This window comes from Barbus barbus (assembly GCF_936440315.1).
Source record: "Barbus barbus genome assembly, chromosome: 42".
In the NCBI taxonomy this organism is placed as follows: domain Eukaryota; kingdom Metazoa; phylum Chordata; class Actinopteri; order Cypriniformes; family Cyprinidae; genus Barbus; species Barbus barbus.
The window spans coordinates 2,309,854-2,331,273 of record NC_136720.1 but is presented as its reverse complement, the minus strand read 5'-3'; the positions used below and the strand labels follow the sequence as shown (position 1 = coordinate 2,331,273).

General features: G+C 40.2%; 2 protein-coding genes across 2 annotated transcripts in view; both read left to right on the top strand.

Annotated features, from left to right (window-relative positions):
* LOC306861604 (protein NLRC3-like) overlaps positions 1 to 21,420 on the top strand; it is a 107,592-nt gene that overhangs the window by 65,637 nt on the left and 20,535 nt on the right. The window contains exon 6 of the mRNA XM_079403979.1: positions 20,177 to 20,350. Within this exon, the coding sequence (XP_079260105.1) occupies positions 20,177 to 20,350 (174 nt within the window). The remainder of the gene's footprint in view (positions 1 to 20,176; positions 20,351 to 21,420) is intronic.
* LOC306861609 (NLR family CARD domain-containing protein 3-like) lies at positions 635 to 9,934 on the top strand (the record flags this gene model as incomplete). The annotated part of the gene is made up of 4 exons (XM_079403986.1): positions 635 to 687; positions 1,830 to 1,963; positions 7,651 to 7,770; positions 8,029 to 9,934. The coding sequence occupies exons 2-4, from the start codon at positions 1,851 to 1,853 to the stop codon at positions 9,932 to 9,934; spliced, it is 2,139 nt and encodes a 712-aa protein (XP_079260112.1). The 5' UTR covers positions 635 to 687; positions 1,830 to 1,850.

Here is a 21,420-nt window from a genome sequence, read left to right as displayed (position 1 = left end):
AGAGACATCGGTCATATTTGAGCTGATTTTATGGCAGACTGTAGCTCTGGTTTATTGATATTAAATTGTCCCTGTATGGAAAGAGCTGTGTAAAATTCTTCAAAAGTGCTGATCAACTATCTTCAGTTCTGCTGCTGGTTTCTATCATCACTCCTTTACAGCATTTCACATCCTTCTATTTCAGCTGCATTTAGATTGAAGCCTGAGGGCCGCTGCTGTGTTAATAATGCTGTCTATTTCAGCATACTAGACTTATGAGTATTAATGCCATATTGATATTGATTACAGCACACAAGTGACAGTTTTGTGCATTTATGATTGTACTATTGCCTAGTATTGTCATTAAAGTTCATAAATGTGCATGTTTCACAGAACAAAGCTGAAAATAATGATTCAGTGACGCAGACAGAGATTGTGCTGTAAACAGCTCTAAAGAGACAACAGTGTCATTATTCAGCTGAAGTCAGTTCAGTTCATTACTGGTGGAACGAGCAGAATTCATCATTAAAACAGCTCTGGTTTGAGCAGCTCTCGTCCAATAGCGTCAAACCTCTTCCAGGTGTGTCACGTGATTTCGGGAACGCGCTCTGCAGGTAGAACAGGTAACTCTTGTTTCTGCTTCAGGAAACTCTTCAGATCAAAACAACAGCGATGAGAAGAAGACACCATTAAACATCACACTTCACGGTCAGTTCAGTTATTTTATTCTGATATCGTGTCATATTATTGTTTGTGTTCATTATATTCCTGTAACTCTCAGTCTCTCCGAGAAAGAAAGCATTCATCAGTTCTCCATCTGTCTTATTTTCCACAAAAAACATCAACTCAGTGAGGAAAACCAGTATTACTGATCAATTCTGAGCCCAGACTGACTGATCGATATGTGTTTAACTGAACTGCTGCTGAATTTCATCAGAAAATGAGCAGAAACCTGTCGTCAGATTATATAACGAAAATGAAAGTAAAGCACCAATATCAGCCCTATTTGAGCGACAGGGTTATATTTGATATTTCTGATCTCTACAGATATATGTTTTTATTATTATTATTGTTATGTTAAAGTTATATCTGTTTGCGTCCGAGAGAAGAAACAGATGTTTATTGGCTGGAGATTTCAAGATGATGATGATAATAAAGTTCTGTATTTAAAGCTGAATATAATGTATATAGGGCAGAATATTTGCTTTTCCTTATAAAGCCTGATTTTACCAGCAGATTTAAAGAAGTACATTGATTCACTGGATATGCTCGTTTTGAATAAAAGTGAAAGTATCTTCAGATGAAATGTAATCTGATCCTGGCATGCAGAAACATGACCATTGTGTGACTGAAATGAGTTTCATAAGAGTTTGGATTCACTGTCAGTGCAGTAGAAAGGTGAAATTACTCTTGAAATCAGTGTGACATGAGAAGAGAAAACAGAGAGAAAGTGCTGTAGTTCACTTTGCCCAGAAAGATAGAGAAACTTCAACACCCATAATACACTGGGATCACTGTCTTGAGGCTCCTCTGTTAATCTGACTGTTAGTTAGCAGGATAGGAAAAGTACAATCTTGTAGTTTGAACAACTTCTGAGTTTTGAATTCAGCTGAAACGTTCTCCTATCTCTCAGAGGAACAGACGTCATGACACAAAACACACATTGATCGCCTGAAACACTCAGACCGTGCTTGAAGTGCAGAAGTGATTATTTATTATCTTTCTCATCACTATTCTCTGAATTCTCAATTATCTGTCTGTTCTTATAGTGTAAGGGATATACTGTTAAATAATTGAAGAAATAGTGGATGTTTTGTCATGTATAATTTGTTTTGTGTTTTCATATACAGGCCTCATATCAGTCTGTCATTATGGAGATAAGAGAGAGATCTTCATCTCCAGAACCCATCCGAGAGTCTCTGAAGAGAGACAGATCCTTGAATCCTCCTGAATCCAGTGACGATCCAGTGACCTCTGACCCCTGGTGAGACCGTGATGGGCAGATCAGCTCTAAAGTTACTGTTAAAAAATGAACCATCCATTCAAGTCAAGTCAAGTCAAGTCAAGTCAAGTTGAGCTTTATTGTCATTCCGCTACATGTGGGGACATAAAGTGGAACGAAATGTCGTGACTCACAGGACCACGGTGCTACATAAATACAGACATACAACAATGAAGTAAAAAAAACACTATAAACCTATACACAACTAACCTACTGACAGATTTAACTACAAGTATACTATATATAAGTATTTACCCTATACAAACTAAAAGAATAAAGGATAAAAAATACAAACTATACGAATGCTTCACATAAATATTTACCCTATACAAACTAAAAAAATAGAGGATAAAAAATACAAACTATACGAATGCTTCACAAATACTGTACATGTGCAAAGAGAGACATTTGAGTCAGCAGCTGGTTGTGGAACAGTGCAGGATGATTTGTAGTGCATGAGCATGTAAACATACATATATTGCTGAGTCTTTTTTGGGATTGTGCACACGCAACAGTGTGTGTAAAGTGTCCATAGTGTAAAGTGTCCATAGTGCACATAGAGGAGAGTGTGGTACTACAGGTGGTTTGTACAGGCCCACTCACCTGTGTGTAGCACACTTCGGATTGCACATGGGGGTCCATGTTTCAGGAGGTAGGGGTTTCAGAGGGGGGCGGGGTGATTTGAGTTCAGGGCTCTCACAGCCTGGGGGAAAAAGCTGTTGAGCAGTCTGGCGGAGCGGGCTCTGATGCTCCGGTACCGTCTTCCTGATGGTAGGAGCTGGAAGAGACTGTGGGAGGGATGGGTGGAGTCCTTCACGATGCTGTTGGTTTTGCTGGAGCATCATGTAAGGAAAATGTCCAGGATGGAGGGGAGAGGGGCACGATGATCTTTGCAGCTGTGTTCACTGTCCGCTGGAGGGTCTTGCGGTCAGCAGCACTGCAGTTCCCGTACCAGACAGTGATGCAGCTGGTCAGCACACTCTCAATGGGGCCTCTGTAGAAGGTGGTGAGGATGGGTGGAGGGAGACTTGCTCTTTTCAGCCGGCGGAGAAAGTGTAGGCGCTGTTGTGCCTTTTTGGAGAGTGACATGGTGTTGGTGGTCCAGGTGAGATCCTCTGTGATGTGCACCCCCAGGAATTTAGTGCTGCTGACTCTCTCCACAGTCAAGCTGTCGATGGTCAGTGGGGGGTGGTCAACGGAGTTTCTTCTGAAGTCCATCACAACCTCCTTTGTCTTCTCCACATTGAGGGACAGATTGTTTGTGCCACACCACTCAGCCAGCTGTACCACTTCCTCTCTGTAGTGTGTTTCATCGTTGTTGCTGATGAGACCTACCACTGTTGTGTCATCAGCAAACTTGATGATGTGGTTGGAGCTGAACTTGGCAGTACAGTCATGGGTCAGCAGTGTGAAGAGCAGCGGGCTGAGCACACAGCCTTGTGGGGCACCTGTGCTCAGTGTGGTAGTGCTCAAGGTGTTGTTGCCGACACGGACTGACTGAGGTCTTCCAGTTAGAAAGTCCAGGATCCAGTTACACAGGGAATTGTTAAGGCCCAGCAGGTTTAGTTTATTTATGAGCTGTTGTGGGATTATTGTGTTGAATGCCGAGCTGAAGTCAATGAACAGCATTCTAACATAGGAGTCTTTATTTTCTAGGTGGGTAAGAGCCAGGTGGAGGGTGGAGGAAATTGCATCGTCCGTAGAGCAGTTTGGACGGTATGCAAACTGGAGCGGGTCGAGTGTGTTGGGGAGGCTGGTTTGATGTTATGCATGACTAGCCTCTCAAAGCACTTCATCATTATTGGAGTCAGTGCTATGGGACGGTAGTCATTGAGACAGGACACAGGTGATTTCTTTGGTACCGGTATGATTGTTGTGGATTTGAGACATGTGGGGACGACTGCCTGGCTCAGCGAGGTGTTGAAGATATCTGTTAGGACATCTGTCAGCTGTGCAGCACAGTCTCTCAGAACACGGCCAGGTATGTTGTCAGGACCCGCAGCCTTGCGTGGGTTAATCCTAGATAGGGTCTTCCTTACGTCGGCTGGAGACAGACAGAGCGCCCGGTCGTTGGGAGGTAGTTTTTGTGCAGGTGTGTCATTCTGCATTTCAAACCGTGAATAAAAGTGGTTGAGTACATCGGGGAGGGATGTGTCCTCATCACAGGCCTGTGGCGGGGGCTTGTAGTCAGTGATGGTCTGAATGGCTTGCCACAGGCTCCGTGTGTCTCTGCTGTCTGTGAAGTGGTTGTTGATTTTTTGGGCATATGACCGTTTTGCATTTTTGATGCCACAGGACAGATTGGCTCTTGCTGTTTTGAAGGCTGCTTTATCTCCTGATCTGAATGCTTCATCTCTGGTCTTTAGCAGCCCACGAGCCTCTGCTGTCATCCATGGCTTCTGGTTGGCACGTGTGGTGATGGTCTTGGTGACTGTCACATCATCAGTGCACTTTTTGATGTAAGCAGTCACAGTTTCAGTGTACTCATTCAGGTATGTGTGGTTGTTGTAGGTGGCTGCTTCTTTAAACATGTTCCAGTCTGTGTCCTGGAAGCAGTCCTGCAGTGCTGAGGTTGCATTGTCTGGCCATACTGTGATCTGCTTCTGAACCGGTTTGGTGAGTTTGAGAAGTGGTCTATATGCTGGGATTAGCATAACAGTGATGTGGTCGGAGTACCCGAGGTGGGGGCGGGGTTCAGCCTTGATTCAGCGTTCTTAACTGTTGTGTAAACAAAGTCCAGTGTGTTGTTTCCCCTTGTTGCAAAGTTCACATGTTGGTAGAAATTTGGCAAAACTGTCTTTAAGTTTGCGTGGTTGAAGTCACCGGCTATGATGAAAAAGCCGTCGGGGTTATTTGTTTGTTGTTCACTGATGGCGCTGTACAGTTCACAAAGCGCGTCCTTACTGTTTGCACACGGGGGGATGTATACCGCTACAATAACAATGGCCGTGAACTCCCGCGGCAGATAGACGGTCGACACTTCACAACCATAAACTCCACCAGCGATGAACAGTGTTTTGATAATACATTGTTACACCAGTCTTTGTTGATATACACACACAAGCCACCTCCATGGGTCTTACCAGACAGTGATGAATCTCTGTCCGCTCGGAAGTTGGTTAGCCCGTGCAGTTGAATGGCGGAGTCCGGGATGTTGTCGTTTAGCCATGTTTCGGTGAGAACAAACACACAACAGTCCCTTGCCTCATGCTGTGTAGACTGAGTTGAATTAAGTCCAGTTTGTTTTCCAGAGAGCGAACGTTTGAGAGCATGAGTGTTGGAAGAGCTGGTCTTGTTGGGTTAGCTCTTAGCCTAGCTCGTATACCTCCGCGCTTACCGCGCTTCCGTCCTCTCTCACACCGTTTGCGATGCTGCCTTGTGCGGGTAGCGTCAGTAGGCGAGGACGCGGTCTCGAGGTCCGGCTACAGCAGTAAACAAAGGCCTCGTAGCTTCTCAGTAGCCGCCGGCGAGAGTTGATGTTCGTATGCATTGCTGATATCCAAAAGACTTTGGCGATCATAGATGAGTTCTGGGGTGATTTCCTTAAGAGTTAGCGGTAAACTGACACTATTTGGAGACGAACAAACGACATTAAAAGACATAAAATCACCGTCTTTGGGACCCGGAGTAGCCGCTGCGTCTGACCGCGCCGCCATCTTGGATCTTTTTCAAGATCCAAGATGAATGGATCTTGATTCATCGTATCATCATGCAAAACATACACAACATAAAGCTAATTTTTCATTGTTTCTCGAAACGTCATAGCATTTCCACACCGGCGATGACTTGCAGCATAGCATCATATACGTCATCACGCGTTGACGTCATCAAATTGCGATCGGTTCGTGAGATCGGCCAAATGTATGAGTACCGATCGAGTCATAAAGTGTGATTATCGGCCGATACCGATCTTTTCGCTTGTGTTTGAGAAGCAAGGTTACTGGGGTAGTACTATACCAGCTTATCTTTGTATGTGGAGGTTTTTGTGTTTTTCTCAGTTTTGTTTATTCAGCAATACCAATGCTTGTACTGAACTAGTCACTCAGTTTATCCTATGGTTTATCTCTCACTGCAGTTTGATGAGCCCCCCTATGAAACAGTTGAATATTTTGAGCTGGAATGTGTGTGGTTTAAACAATATTGTTAAGTCTTTGCACATTTAAATTCTTTACAAGCAGATATATTGTTTCTAAAGGAGACTCACATTAATCATTTCAGTGCTCACAGAGTTAACTGCAGATGGATATGCCAGATGTACTCTTTTCCAAAGCCCGTGGGGTGTCTATACTAATACATAAGAATATTCCCTTTCAACATTTGAACACTAAACAAGATATTAATGGTCATTATCTTATTGTGACTGGTACTATTCTAGAGAAACGTCACATTTGTGAATTTCTACACTTTTTTATTTATTTACTGTATTTAATGCTACTATTTTATACACAGTGTGAAACCATTAATAATAAAAATAATAATGTGACAAAAATAATCCATAATGTGGGACTTTAAATATAAACAAACAGAAATCCAGCAGATTCGTATTTTGATGTGTTACAATATCCACACCATAAAGTACAAACTGTCATAATTCATCAGCCGTCAATCACAAGCAGGTGTATGCAATATGACAATTTTTAATGGTGGATGATAAAAATGTCTCCACGATCTGCTTTTGAAGAAATATTGTAGTATCGTGCTACAGCACACATGCTATCAGCTGCAGTTCTGACGTCTTGCTGTGCCAAATTTCGTCTGTCTGCCAGAATTCGACTGCACTCCGCGTCAATGAATTTAATATGTTTGTGTTGCCCTTTCATTTTCATTTAATTCTTATAATCGCATAATTTTATGTAGTTATTGCATATTTATGTGGATAAACATTATTTGTTAAATGGACTGAAATCATACTGATTTTTTTGTTATTTTATTCAATTTTTTAAAGGTGACAAAATAAATTTAAAATATTTATTTGCTCTTGAAAGCTTTTTGAAACCAGTCTTTTTCACCCAAGTTACAGCACAACATTACTGAACATTCAGGTCTTCTGATTTTTTGATAAACCAACAGGTTATGAGCTATAGGTCTTGTCTTCTATTAATGTCTGCAAATAACTGGATCAGTGTGTAGTAGGCCTATATGCAAAATAAGTAAAAACCGAGCACAGTGAAGAAATGTCAGCCTGAAAACTTGAGTAATGGTTCTTCAGGAATTGTGAGCAAATCATTTTTAAATATTGTTGAATTGTTGAATAAAGTCGTTATTTTTATATGTAAGCACTTCGCTGAGGAGAACACGTCTCTAAAGCATTAAACAGCAGACGCGTCTGTCAAAGCACAGCAGGACAAACCGCAGTAAACGCTTGTGCTTTCGTCTGAAGAGCTGAATATAAAGCGCTCTGATGTTTCAGACGACTTGCTCCTGCATCTTTCCCACAGCAGCTGTTTTCCATGTGTTTATCCAGAGAAATGTGTTATTCACTGATATCAAGTGATGTGACTGACGGATGATTTCTGAGCACAGCGTTCAGACCAGACTAATCCATAATCACACTCACTGACCATTATTATTATTATTATTGATTTGATCAGTTATTGTTGCAGCCCTGCTTATAATAAATGAAACAGCAGACAGAACTAAAGGAAGAATGATTTCTGTGTGTTTATCAGGATCTTCAGGACGAGGAAGAGATCTTCATCACCAGATCACAGCTGTGTGTCTCTGAAGAGTGACGGATCCATGCAGTATCCTCCTAACCTCAGTGATGATCCAGTGACCTCTGACCCCAGGTGAGGATAAGTGTGTAGTGATGATTGAACTGATTTATGGGAGTCACAAACACACTCAGTGCACACAGACAGGACTCGACACAATAAACACGTGCTCCTACATTTACTAATATTATATTATATACAATAAATATTACTTCACAGATAAACTGAAAATATGCTGAAAATACTAGACTGACATCTCTATCGATTTACATTTCAATTTATACATCATTTATTTTCAGATGTGTTTAATCAGTTCTTCTTGTGATATTTCAGCAGAGCAGATGGAGAGCGAAGCATCTCTGGAGGAGCCTCTGTCTTCTGTCTGAACAACACGAGCGTTACAGCGTCTCTGAATAAACATGATCAACCAGTGAATGATGAACTACAGAGAGTCAAAGAGCAGCTCAAATCCAGCATGAAGAACAAGTATGAGAGATTATTTGAGGGACTGAAACTCCAGGAGAATGAAAGCCTCCTGAACAGGATCTACACACAGCTCTACATCATAGAGGGAGAGAGTGAAGGAGTGAATGAAGAACATGAGGTTTTACAGATGGAGAAAACCGCCAGAACACAACACTCACAAGACACACAGATCTACTGCAATGACATCTTTAAAGCCTCAGCTGAACCAGGATGTGAGGAGAAAGACCAGATCAAGACTGTTCTTACTAAAGGCATCGCTGGAATCGGAAAAACCGTCTCGGTGCAGAAGTTCATTCTGGACTGGGCCGAGGGAAAAGCCAATCAGGATGTAGATTTCATGTTTGTGCTTCCATTTCGAGAGCTGAACTTGATCCGAGATCATCAGTACAGTCTTCACAGACTTCTGCTGGACTTTCATCCTGAACTTCAAGATCTGGACTCAAAGATTTATGAGGAGTGTAAAGTTGTGTTCATCTTTGATGGTCTGGATGAAAGCAGAATCACACTGATGTTTTCAGACGATCAGAAAGTTTGTGATGTGACTGAGACTTCATCAGTGGATGTGTTGATGTCAAAGCTCATGAAAGGAGAGCTGCTTCCCTCTGCTCTCATCTGGATCACCTCCAGACCAGCAGCAGCCAATCAGATCCCCTCCAAATACATCAACCGTCTGACAGAAATTCAGGGATTCAATGAGCCTCAGAAGGAGGAATATTTCAGGAAGAGAATCGGTGACCAGCATCAAGCCAGCATAATCATCTCACACATCAGAAGAGCAAGAAGCCTCCACATCATGTGCTACATCCCCGTCTTCTGCTGGATCTCATCCACTGTGTTTCAGAAGCTCCTGGAAGAAGATCTGAGTGCAGAAATCCCTCAAACTCTGACTGAAATGTACATCCACTTCCTGCTGATTCAGATCAACATGAGGAACCAGAAGTATGAAGAGAGAGATCCAGAGAAACTCCTGCAGTCCAACAGAGAAGTGATTGTGAAACTTGCTGAAGTGGCTTTCAAACAGCTGATGAAGGGCAATGTGATGTTCTATGAGGAGGACCTGATTGAGAACGGCATAGACGTCACTGACGCCTCAGTGTATTCTGGGATTTGCACTGAGATCTTTAAGGAGGAATCTGTGATTCATCAGAGGAAAGTCTACAGCTTCATTCATCTGAGCATTCAGGAGTTTCTCGCTGCTTTCTATGTGTTTTACTGCTATTTAACAAAGAACATGGAGCCACTGCATGACTTCATATTTTACGGTTTTGATGAAGACTGTCTGTATAATCTACTATCATCCGCAGTAATTAAAGCACTCAAGAGTAAGAATGGACAGCTAGATCTGTTCCTGCGGTTCCTGCTGGGCGTCTCACTGGAGTCCAATCAGAGACTCTTACAGGATCTACTGACACACACAGAGAACAGCTCAAAGACCATCAGAGAAACCACACAGTACATTAAAGAGAGGATCAAAGGTATATATCCTAATCTCTTAGCTGGTGAATCCATCAATCTGTTCCTCTGTCTGCTGGAGGTGAAAGATCAGACTCTGTCCAGAGAGATTCAGGAGTTTGTGAAATCAGATAAAAACTCAGAGAAGAAACTATCTCCTGCTCACTGCTCTACAATCTCCTACATGCTTCAGATGTCAGAGGAGCCGCTGGATGAGTTTGAGCTCAAGAAATACAACACATCATATGAGGGGAGAAGAAGACTGATACCAGCTGTGATCAACTGCAGAAAAGCTCTGTGAGTGTTTCATCTTTAACTAAACTATCATATTTAATAATGAATCTGACACCTTTATAATAAATGTTCCTGAATGAGAGATTTTCTCCTAAATAACAGGCCAGAATCTTAAAGGAGTCTCGACAGGTCTTTTTAATACAGTAGATAGTGGAGTAAAATGTCTGTTATCACCGCGGTAAACACAACCCAGTCACATGAGAAACTCGTTCATTAAATCAGCAGCAGGTGCAGCAAAGGGACGGTCGGCTCCATTGATCAGTAAAGCTGCAATTCAGACATTTTCACTGTGAATGAAGATAAAATAATGACATACATTACTGGTCATATTAACAGCAATAATAATATAGCATTATCACATTTAATCTTCAGTAATTATTGATCATAAATGCTTAATGTTCCAGCTGTTTGACTGCGGTTACAGTGAACTATTACAGTGAAGGCAGTGCTTGAAGTGTGTTTACTCTTTACTGTACAGCACTAGCCAGTATTTTACATTATTATACATTTAAAGATGTGTCCATTATGCCATAAAATAAATAAAACAATAGAAAATGTGGATTACTGTGAATGGGAATATTGTGAGTGATATAGGTCTAGTTTTTTTTAACTCATATTTACTCTGTCAGCTTTGTGATCAAATTAATTTCACAAATGCTCGCACTTGTCCTGCTCCACTTCACCGTTGTCGAGTGAAAGGAGAGTTTTATAATGACAGGACATGCATTTATACAAGACTTTATTGAAAATGAAGAAAAGCTGGTTCCGTGCGTCATCACGCTATTTCTGCATCATTGCACATTCGCAGTCCTTTCAGTTTAAATTTTCAATCCGATCAAGTGTGTTTACATGCACTCTCAATCATATTAGAAAAGCAATAAACCACCCCTCTAATCCGATCAAAATTTAATTCTGATCGAGCTCAGTCAGATCGATTGTGTTTACATGATGGCTTTTCAGTCTGAGCTGTCAATCTGATTACAAACAGATTATTTGGTTCCATGTAAACGTAGCCAGTGTGATATAGTTTTGAACGTATGTGAAGTGAACAGAATTCGGTGTTCTACAGCTCGTGCATCTGTATGGCTCTCACTGTGTCTACACCGGACACAAGCGGCGGAGAGCGACGTGACAAAATACAATAAAACCCATTATAATCAGTGATGCTGTCTTCACTGGATGCAGCGCAACACGACAAATCCTGACAGTAAACTGATGCCTCGCTCTATTTATGAAGTTCAAATGATTTGCAGCGGTCTCTTTGTCGCGTCCAGTGTAGACAGACTTTGGGCCCGTAGCCACTTTCATCTGTGGCCCACCCAATGAGAAGTTCTGTTGGTATAATTTTCCAAATGGATGTAATTTATAAAACGATTATAATAAACGTCTTATTTCACTGTAATTTAATATATTTTGACATGGTGTCTGTGTGTGAGCAAAGAAAACAATCAGTTTAAATTTAACGATCAGTAGCCTATACTGAACATCGCACATCACGATATCGATGCTGAAACAATATATCGTGAAGCCCTACACAGTAATAATGCAGATAGTTAAATACAGCAGTGAGCATAACAGTTAAGAAGAACAGTTAAAACTGATCTTTGATCATTAAAATTACACATTATAAACAAAGTATGTTTGTGACGTTAAAATTAGGACTGTCAGTTGATTAACATTTTTAATCTAATTAATTACACGATGTTTAGATTAATTAATCGCAATTAATTGCTAAATAAATTTGACTGTGAAAATACCCACAAAAGATTATTTAAACAGCTATTTTTGTGTTAAATGAGAAAGTATCAAGTAGACATTATAAATTGTAGCTTTAGAAATATTTGATTTGATTCAACATAAAGTTTATTACACACAATCATTTAGGCTTAAACAGTTCATCAGATTTTTAGCTTCACGTTTCAAAGCCAAGATTATCTCAAAACGGGAGAAAAGCGCTAATAAACCCTCACCAGACGTACCTCTCCTCTCCACAGCGCCGCTGATCGTTCTTCATTATCTATAACTTTTCTTTTCATAATCAAATTGCTAAGTTTGAGAATAATTTTTTAGAGTTTTCTGAAACATTTACTTAGATATGTGAAATTACGGAAGAAAGCCTGGATAGATAAAGATGGTACTCATCCAGAATAAATACTTCTACCAAAATTAAAAATGTGTATTTGCTGCCTTTTACCGCTAAGTGGTGCTTTAACCACAGACTTTGAAAAGTAAGAATATGAACGCGTTGGAGCATATTCCCTCATGTTTTGCATTGCACTCTGCCGAAATTGGTTGCAGTTGGTCTATAATATACGATAAAGTAGTTAAAATAATTCATTTTCACAGAAGCAAATTTAGTTCTTTAGTGCGTTTGTTATTCGAACGTGTTACACGCTACACTATATTTTAAATTTACAAATTTAACAGGTGTTCAGTATTTATATTATTGAATGATATGTTACATTACCATGAAATAAAGAAAAGGTAGTTTACTTTCTATTGGAGCATTAAAAGTGAAGCATATTCAATGTGGATATGCTAATGTCAGTGTCACATTACTTAATATTTTTTCACAAATACAAATGTTTGAAATTTACATTTAATAATTCCTACCATAAACGTTACAATTTTTACTCTGTCACTGATCGACAACCGGCCTGTTCTGTCTGAGGCCCGTATATTCACCATCAGTACAGCCTGCTCTGAGCATCGCTGCGCACAGACCCGCCAAATAAAATACATGATGCAGAAAGCATGCGTGCAGCGCGTGCATAACAGTCCTGAGTGCAGGCTGTACTGGTGGTCAATAAGTGCAGATATGCTGTTCTGAATGGACGCCGGGAACGGGATATTGTTAGACCTCCTGCTCCTGTTCAGATTACACTGCGTTGTATTCAGGAATTTAATGCAGACCTCTACTTTGCAGCCCCACGATGGAGCTCAACTTTCCCAAACTCCAACCCCCTCCAACTGGAATTACACAAATGAAAATTTGTCACACTGCTGGAGGCTATTTTTTGGCTAACGTAATATAGATATGTTCTATCTAAAACAAAAATAATTATGGTGTAACATTAAGCAGTGTGTTTTCAGCTGCAGAATACACACACATTTCTGATAAAGATCTAATATTTCAAGTTTTTCTGTGCCATTGATCCTGCTGACCACAACTGGACTACGAATTAACTTTGCTCTTTGTGTCCGCAAAGCAAGAGAATGGTTAGTTATTAATTTCACTTCATAATCATAAAGGCGTCATGCACCTCAAAAAATTTAGTTTATGCCTATATGTAACCATAACAATTATTGTGTGTAACATTAAGTCAATGTTTAAAGATTTAGAATATAAAGTTAATGTGTAAGTACTAACTCACTTGGTTCTATTCACCCAGCAGCTAGGCTAAAAATTACCCAAATTCAACCCAATGATTTTTAGATTGTCAATATATTAACTGAAACCTTAACATTGAAATACAGTTCATCAAACTAAATGATTGTAAAATAAACGTTTTCTGTATTTTCTATTAACGGGCCTTAGCCAAAAGTTTGTGTTTTTGCATTCTTCTTTGTGTACTGAAGAGATGAAACACAGCAGGCTATTATGATCAGCAATTTTCTTTAATAAATAATGAAAAAAGATCAATAAATATACATTTCTACATTCCGGTAGAACCACCGCTGGCAAAACCTTGTGAAGGTGATCAATGTATTTATCGCAGGTCGTTTTTGTCAGGCGATCTGTCCAGAAGGTCACAATGGCCTGGAGAAGCTCAGCTTTGTTCTGTGGTTTAGCCTCACGTCTGACAATCTCCTTCAATGCGTGCCAAACCAGCTCGATGGGGCTGAGATCTGGTGATCTGCCAGCAAGAGGCAAGTTAGAGGAAATTTGCTTTTGCTCATTTCATGAACGAGTTTGTCTAACATAAAGCAACCAAGAACAAAAAGACACATACTCGGCTGGTGTTTTCACCCAGTTGATGCCCTCCTCAGCAATACACTGTCTTGACGCTGTATGTTTTGGATCATTATCTGTATTATAAACAAAGATAAATATTAGAAAACATTCTTCCAGAAATTATAAAAAAAGCGATGAGGTCCTTTAAAGTGGTGCTGAATGTATGGCGCAGCGCAGATATTATCATGCTTTCTTGGTAATAGTGTCGGTCCATAATTCCTGTAAATTTGCAAGTCAAAATTCAGCAATATTTAGAAACTATTCAAGATGCTGTTAAAATTTAAGCTGTACAGTATTTTTGAACTAACCTTCGAAGACAACTATTGGTCCTGGTCCCTGACGGGATATGGCCCCCCAAACTTGAAGTTTAATGGGATGTTTTGCCTTCAGTTTTGCAACGTGCCGACCCTTTTTTTTTATAGCACATCAAAGCAAAGCACTCCAAAGCAACAGTTGTTTCGTCAGCAAATATTACATTGTCAAAGGTCTCCTCAACATCCATCCACTGCTGCACTTGGCTAAGGCGCAGGGCCTTGTTGTTGTCCCTGATCATAGGGTCGGTCCTGTGAAAATATATTCTGTGAAAATTAGTCACTGTACAGTATAGCTATGATTATTATTCTTCAAAATATCTTATTTTGGGTTCAGCACAAGAAAGTAATACAGGTTTGGGACAACATGTGAGTGAGTAAATAATGAAAAAATTTAATTTTAGGGTGAACTATGCCTTTAATGACAGTCCACCGCATGTTTAGTGTCCTGTACCTTTAAGACCGGCACGCATCCGTTTCTCTCAACAATTTACTTTCATTTTAGACATAACCAACTGAGTCTGTATGTAAACCTTGTGTGTTTCGACAGTATTAGCGCAAAAGATAAGTTAGTTGAGTAATCAGGCACTGTTTGACAGACTTTTTAGTGTGTGTGCTTCAGGTGTATGCGCGCAGCAAATTGGTACAATGGAAATGGTATAATGACTATCTCAGAGTTTTTATTAGAATACAACCAAAAAATACAGGAAATTTATAGGCAGTATTAAAACAAAATGGTGGCCTAAGACTTCTGCACAGTACTGTAAGTGCAAAGACATTAACGTTCAGCATCAACATCCGAAACCGTCCAATTACTTTCTATAAGAAAAATTATTATTACTTATAAAAAATTTAAAATCTAAATTAAGGCAAAAACATTTGTATGGTCATAACAATTTTTATGATTTGTAATAACACCCGAATGCAAACTGATGCAGATTTATATAAGGCAGAAACTCCTGTTTGCATGATAAATGTTAAATATTGTTGTAATAATTGTATTTTATGTATTGTTAAACGTACAACAGCCTTATTGTTTACTCTTCAAGTCGAGATCTGTCCCAGGCTAACATACCTTATTTACACAAGCTTCTGTTATTTTAGCCATTTGACCTCATCATTGTAATCTTCCTGTATGAGCACATGGCCCGGTGCCAAACTTTGCAGTTTAACTATGAGCTTTTTTAGTGTCTTTTACTTTAAGAAGGTGTTGGGAACACCAAGACATACAGCATTATCCTTTAGGCATTGGCGCCAGAAATAAGAGGAAAAACATGGCGCGATCTGAGTATAATGTCTAAACGAGACAAAAATCCATGGGGGATGGGAATTGCGGAATGAAATCTCGCGGGATCCACCCTGCATGCAGATCGAGGCAGGGCTGCATCTCGAGGTAGTTTGATGTCGTGGTGGATGGGATCTCACGAGAAAGTTGTCAGCACAATTAAAGTGGCTACTTTTTTTTTTTTTTTGCGAAATGTCAGTGGAAAATTGGTTAGAAATGCATGAGTGTTGGAATCATAGACTGTAAAAAAAAAAAAAAAAAAAAAAGTCATCGTACTCATCCTGTACAAATCGCAAAACACAGCAAATCATACAGGGAATAAAACACTGAATCCATATGAAATTTGCAATATGTTTAACTGTCCCCAGACTTTAGGCCTACAAGGTAGGCTAAATAATAAATAATAAATCCATAAAATATGTGTAGGCTATTGATGTTTTACAGGAAATGTACAGTGGGTACGGAATGTATTCAGATTTTTCACTCTTTGTTATATTGCACTCATTTGCTAAAATCATTTGTTCATTTTTTTTCCTCATTAATGTACACACAGCACCCCATATTGACAGAAAAACACAGAATTGTTGACATTTTTGCAGATTTATTAAAAAAGAAAAACTGAAATATCACATGGTCCTAAGTATTCAGACCCTTTGCTCAGTATTTCGTAGAAGCACCCTTTTGATCTAACACAGCCAAGAGTCTTTTTGGGAAAGTTGCAACAAGCTTTTCACACCTGGATTTGGGGATCCTCTGCCATTCCTCCTTGCAGATCTTCTCCAGTTCTGTCAGGTTGGATGGTAAACGTTGGTGGACAGCCATTTTTAGGTCTCTCCAGAGATGCTCAATTGGGTTTAAGTCAGGGCTCTGGCTGGGCCATTCAAGAACAGTCACGGAGTTGTTGTGAAGCCATTCCTTCGTTATTTCAGCTGTGTGCTTAGGGTCATTGTCTTGTTGGAAGGTAAACCTTCAGCCCAGTCTGAGGTCCTGAGCACTCTGGAGAAGGTTTTCGTCCAGGATATCCCTGTACTTGGCCGCATTCATCTTTCCCTCGATTGCAACCAGTTGTCCTGTCCCTGCAGCTGAAAAACACCCCCACAGCATGATGCTGCCACCACCATGCCTCACTGTTGGGACTGTATTGGACAGGTGATGAGCAGTGCCTGGTTTTCTCCACACATACCGCTTAGAATTAAGGCCAAAAAGTTCTATCTTGGTCTCATCAAACCAGAGAATATTCAGGTGTTTTTTAGCAAACTCCATGCGGGCTTTCATGTGTCTTGCACTGAGGAGAGGCTTCTGTCGGGCCACTCTGCCATAAAGCCCCGACTGGTGGAGGGCTGCAGTGATGGTTGACTTTCTACAACTTTCTCCCATCTCCCGACTGCATCTCTGGAGCTCAGCCACAGTGATCTTTGGGTTCTTCTTTACCTCTCTCACCAAGGCTCTTCTCCCCCAATAGCTCAGTTTGGCTGGACGGCCAGCTCTAGGAAGAGTTCTGGTCGTCCCAAACGTCTTCCATTTAAGGATTATGGAGGCCACTGTGCTCTTAGGAACCTTAAGTGCAGCAGAAAAGTTTCCTTTGACCTCATGATTCTCATTTGCTCTGACATGCACTGTGATCTGTAAGGTCTTATATAGACAGGTTTGTAGCTTTCCTAATCAAGTCCAGTCAGTATAATCAAACACAGCTGGACTCAAATGAAGGTGTAGAACCATCTCAAGGATGATCCGAAGAAATGGACAGCACCTGAGTTAAATATATGAGTGTCACAGCAAAGGGTCTGAATACTTAGGACCATGTGATGTTTTTCTGTCAATATGGGGTGCTGTGTGTACATTAACGAGGTAAAAAATGAACTTAAATGATTTTAGCAAATGGGTGCAATATAACAAAGAGTGAAAAATTTAAGGGGGTCTGAATACTTTCCGTACCCACTGTATGTAAAAGTATAGGCTACATTTCAAATTAATGAATTTATAATTAAAAAAAATCCATCATGTCTGTAAAAGTATACTGTACATTATAATGGACAATGCCTAGGCAGAAAATGACCAGTACTTTTTCAGCTCTCTCTCTCTCTCTCTCTCTCTCATTTTAATAAATCAATTCATTAATATGTTTACTCATTTTTTACAGTGTACATTGAAAATGCAGGCCAGTCCTCTGGCCGAACTTCATTAGCGGTCTGCATGCCCACGGCGCAACCACAGGACCCGAGTAGATTTCTTGCGCCGCGGGATTAAATTCCCGAATACAACGCGGGTAGCGGTCGGTAACTCTGGTGTAATCTGAACGCGAGTGGGAGACAATCATTGTTTAATGTTCAGAAATTATTATTTCAAGACATGGAAAGCATTTTGGCTCATTTATATGGGCCGCCCCAGGCATGTTTGCATGTTTGTCAAACTCAAAAATCTGATAACTTTTCATTATTAAAAAATCCCATTATTTTATTTAAAATAAACACTTATTTTATTGACAAACAGTGAATACATAGCGGGAGCGGAATATAACCTCGCGGGAGTGGGACTGAAAAAACAGTCCCACGCAGACCTCTACTTCACATTTCCACTTTATTGAACAAGTGTGTGAACCGTGTCTTTGCGCCACCTGGTGTATATATATTTACGCAATGGGCCGGCCCACATTGTACAGAGGCCCACTGGGAAAAGTCCCAGTGCTCCAGATGGCCAGTCACACAATGAAATAATCTACATTGGCAAATTCCTGAGAATGAGAGCTTTCTTGTGATATATGACTTGATTGTATTTTGCAAAATATAAAAAAATACACATTCTTAGGAAAAATTCTTCACAATCGTTTGGCAGAAATTTGTGTGTGGGACGGAAACATTTCTAAGCTTAATTTTACTGCTTTATCTATCATAAAACCAAAAGTTATTCTTTGTAAAGAAGAGACTCTTAAGCTTTCAAGTGATACCATATATGGGCTGATACCATATAAGGAAGGCTTTGAAAATTAAGCATAAACATTTTTAACACAAATTCTTTAACACATATGTGTGTCTGTAGATGATCTATCTGTTTGTGTTAATTCTTAAAATATATTTAATCTATTCCAGATTTTCTGGCTGTAATCTCACTGCTCAGTGCTGTGAGAGTTTGACTTCAGCTCTACAATCCTCAAACTCTGTCCTGAGAGAGCTGGATCTGAGTAACAGTCACCTGCAGGACTCTGGTATGATGTTTATTTCTGATGGACTGAAGAGTACAAACTGTCAGCTGCAGATACTGAGGTATTAACAACATATAAGAGATAATTTATAGTCAACTGGTCACAATGTTGATTTGTGTCTGTAAAAGATCTGACTGTGTGTCTGTAGATGATCCGTCTGTGTGTCTGTAGATGATCTGACTGTTTGTGTCTGTAGATGATCTGTCTGTGTGTGTGTGTGTGTGTGTGTAGGTGATCTGTCTGTGTGTGTCTGTAGATGATCTGTCTGTGTGTGTCTGTAGATGATCTGTCTGTGTGTCTGTAGATTATCTGTGTGTCTGTAGATGATCTGTCTGTGTGTCTGTAGATGATCTGTTTGTCTGTGTGTGTCTGTAGATGATCTGTCTGTGTGTCTGTAAAAGATCTGACTGTGTGTCTGTAGATGATCCGTCTGTGTGTGCCTGTAGGTTATCGGTCTGTGTGTGTCTGTAGATGATCTGTCTGTGTGTGTCTGTAGATGTTCTGTCTGTGTGTGTCTGTAGATGATCTGACTGTGTGTGTGTCTGTATATGATCTGTCTGTGTGTGTCTGTAGATGATCTGTCTGTGTGTGTGTGTGTAGGTGATCTGTCTGTGTGTGTCTGTAGATGATCTGTCTGTGTGTGTATGTAGATGATCTGTCTGTGTGTGTCTGTAGATGATCTGTCTGTGTGTCTGTAGATTATCTGTGTGTCTGTAGATGATCTGTCTGTGTGTCTGTAGATGATCTGTCTGTCTGTGTGTGTCTGTAGATGTTTCAACTGTTGAAGTTTGTGTTCTGCTCTCTTTCAGTCTTGCTGGCTGTAATCTCACTGCTCAGTGTTGTAAGAGTTTGTCATCAGCTCTTCAATCTTCTGTCCTGAGAGAGCTGGATCTAAATAACAATCACCTGCAGGACTCTGGTGTAAAGTTTATTTCTGATGGACTGAAGAGTACAAACTGTCAGCTGCAGATACTGAGGTATTAACAACATATAAGAGATAATTTACAGTCAACTGGTCACAATGTTGATTTGTGTCTGTAAAAGATCTGACTGTGTGTCTGTAGATGAACTGTCTGTGTGTGTGTATGTGGATGATCTGTATGTGTGTCTGTAGATTATCTGTCTGTGTGTCTGTAGATATTCTGACTGTGACTGTCTGTAGATGATCTGACTGTGTGTGTATGTGGATGATCTGACTGTTGATCTGTGTGTTCTGCTCTCTTTCAGTCTTGTTGGCTGTAATCTCACTGCTCAGTGTTGTGAGAGTTTGTCATCAGCTCTTCAATCTTCTGTCCTGAGAGAGCTGGTTCTGGGTAACAATGACCTGCAGGACTCTGGTATGAAGTTTATTTCTGATGCACTGAAGAGTCCAAACTGTCAGCTGCAGAAACTGAGGTATTAACAACATATAAGAGATAATTTATAGTCAACTGGTCACAATGTTGATGTGTGTCTGTAGATGTTTCGACTGTTTATGTGTGTCTTCTGTTCTCTTTCAGTCTTGCTGGCTGTGATCTCATCGCTCAGTGTTGTGAGAGTTTGTCTTCAGCTCTACAATCCTCAAACCCTGTCCTGAGAGAGCTGGATCTGAGTAACAATGACCTGCAGGACTCTGGTGTAAAGTTTATTTCTGATGGACTGAAGAGTACAAACTGCCAGCTGCAGACACTGAGGTATTAACAACATATAAGAGATAATTTACAGTCAACTGGTCACAATGTTGATTTGTGTCTGTAGTTGATCTGACTGTGTGTGTCTGTAGATGATCTGACCATGTTTGTCTGTAGATGATCTGACTGTGTGTGTCTGTAGATGATCTGACTGTGTGTGTCTGTAGATGATTTGACTGTGTGTCTGTAGATGATCTGACTGTGTGTGTCTGTAGATGAACTGTCTGTGTGTCTGTAGATGATCTGACTGTGTGTGTCTGTAGATGATCTGACTGTGTCTGTAGATGATCTGACTGTGTGTAGATGATCTGTCTGTGTGTGTCTGTATATCAGTGGTTCCCAACCTGGGGGTCGCGACCCCCACTAGGAGTCGGTAAAGATTTACAAGGGGTCACCAAGCTCACTCTAGTTTGACCACAAGATGAAATTTCCAACAGTTATTGCTACCGTTTAATATTTTGTATTATCATTAAAACCATGTTTACCAGGATTATAAAAACTCACCTAAATACTGTCCAACATTAGCATTAATGTTACCCATTAGCAAAGGTAGTAACAATCTCACACAGTCGCAGCATAGGTTTCGTTTTGCTTGAAAATATGGCGTAAAGCAGTGAAAGGTTTTACAGAGGGAAATTATATGAATTAAAATATGAATGAATTAGGCGTGTGCAATATGATGATTTTTGATCGAGGACTCTCTCCACGATCTGCTTTTGAAGTAATATTGTAGTATCGTGCTACAGAACATATTCTATCAATTACAGTTCTGGCGCCTCCGTCTCTATATACTGTACAACACGACATACAGCGATAGAGTTACTCTGACAGGACACTGCACTTATTCACGATCGCAAAAGTACATTATTTGCATACAAGTCTTGCCTTGCCATTATTTGCATTACAAGTGCTGGTCTGACATCCGTTTTTCTGAGCGCATACGTGCACTGACATCTTTTGCACTAATACTGTCAAAACACACAAGGTTTACATATAGACTCAGTTGGCTATGTCTAAAATGAAAGTAAACCGTTGAGAGAAAAATGGATACCTGTCTGTAGATGCATGCAGGT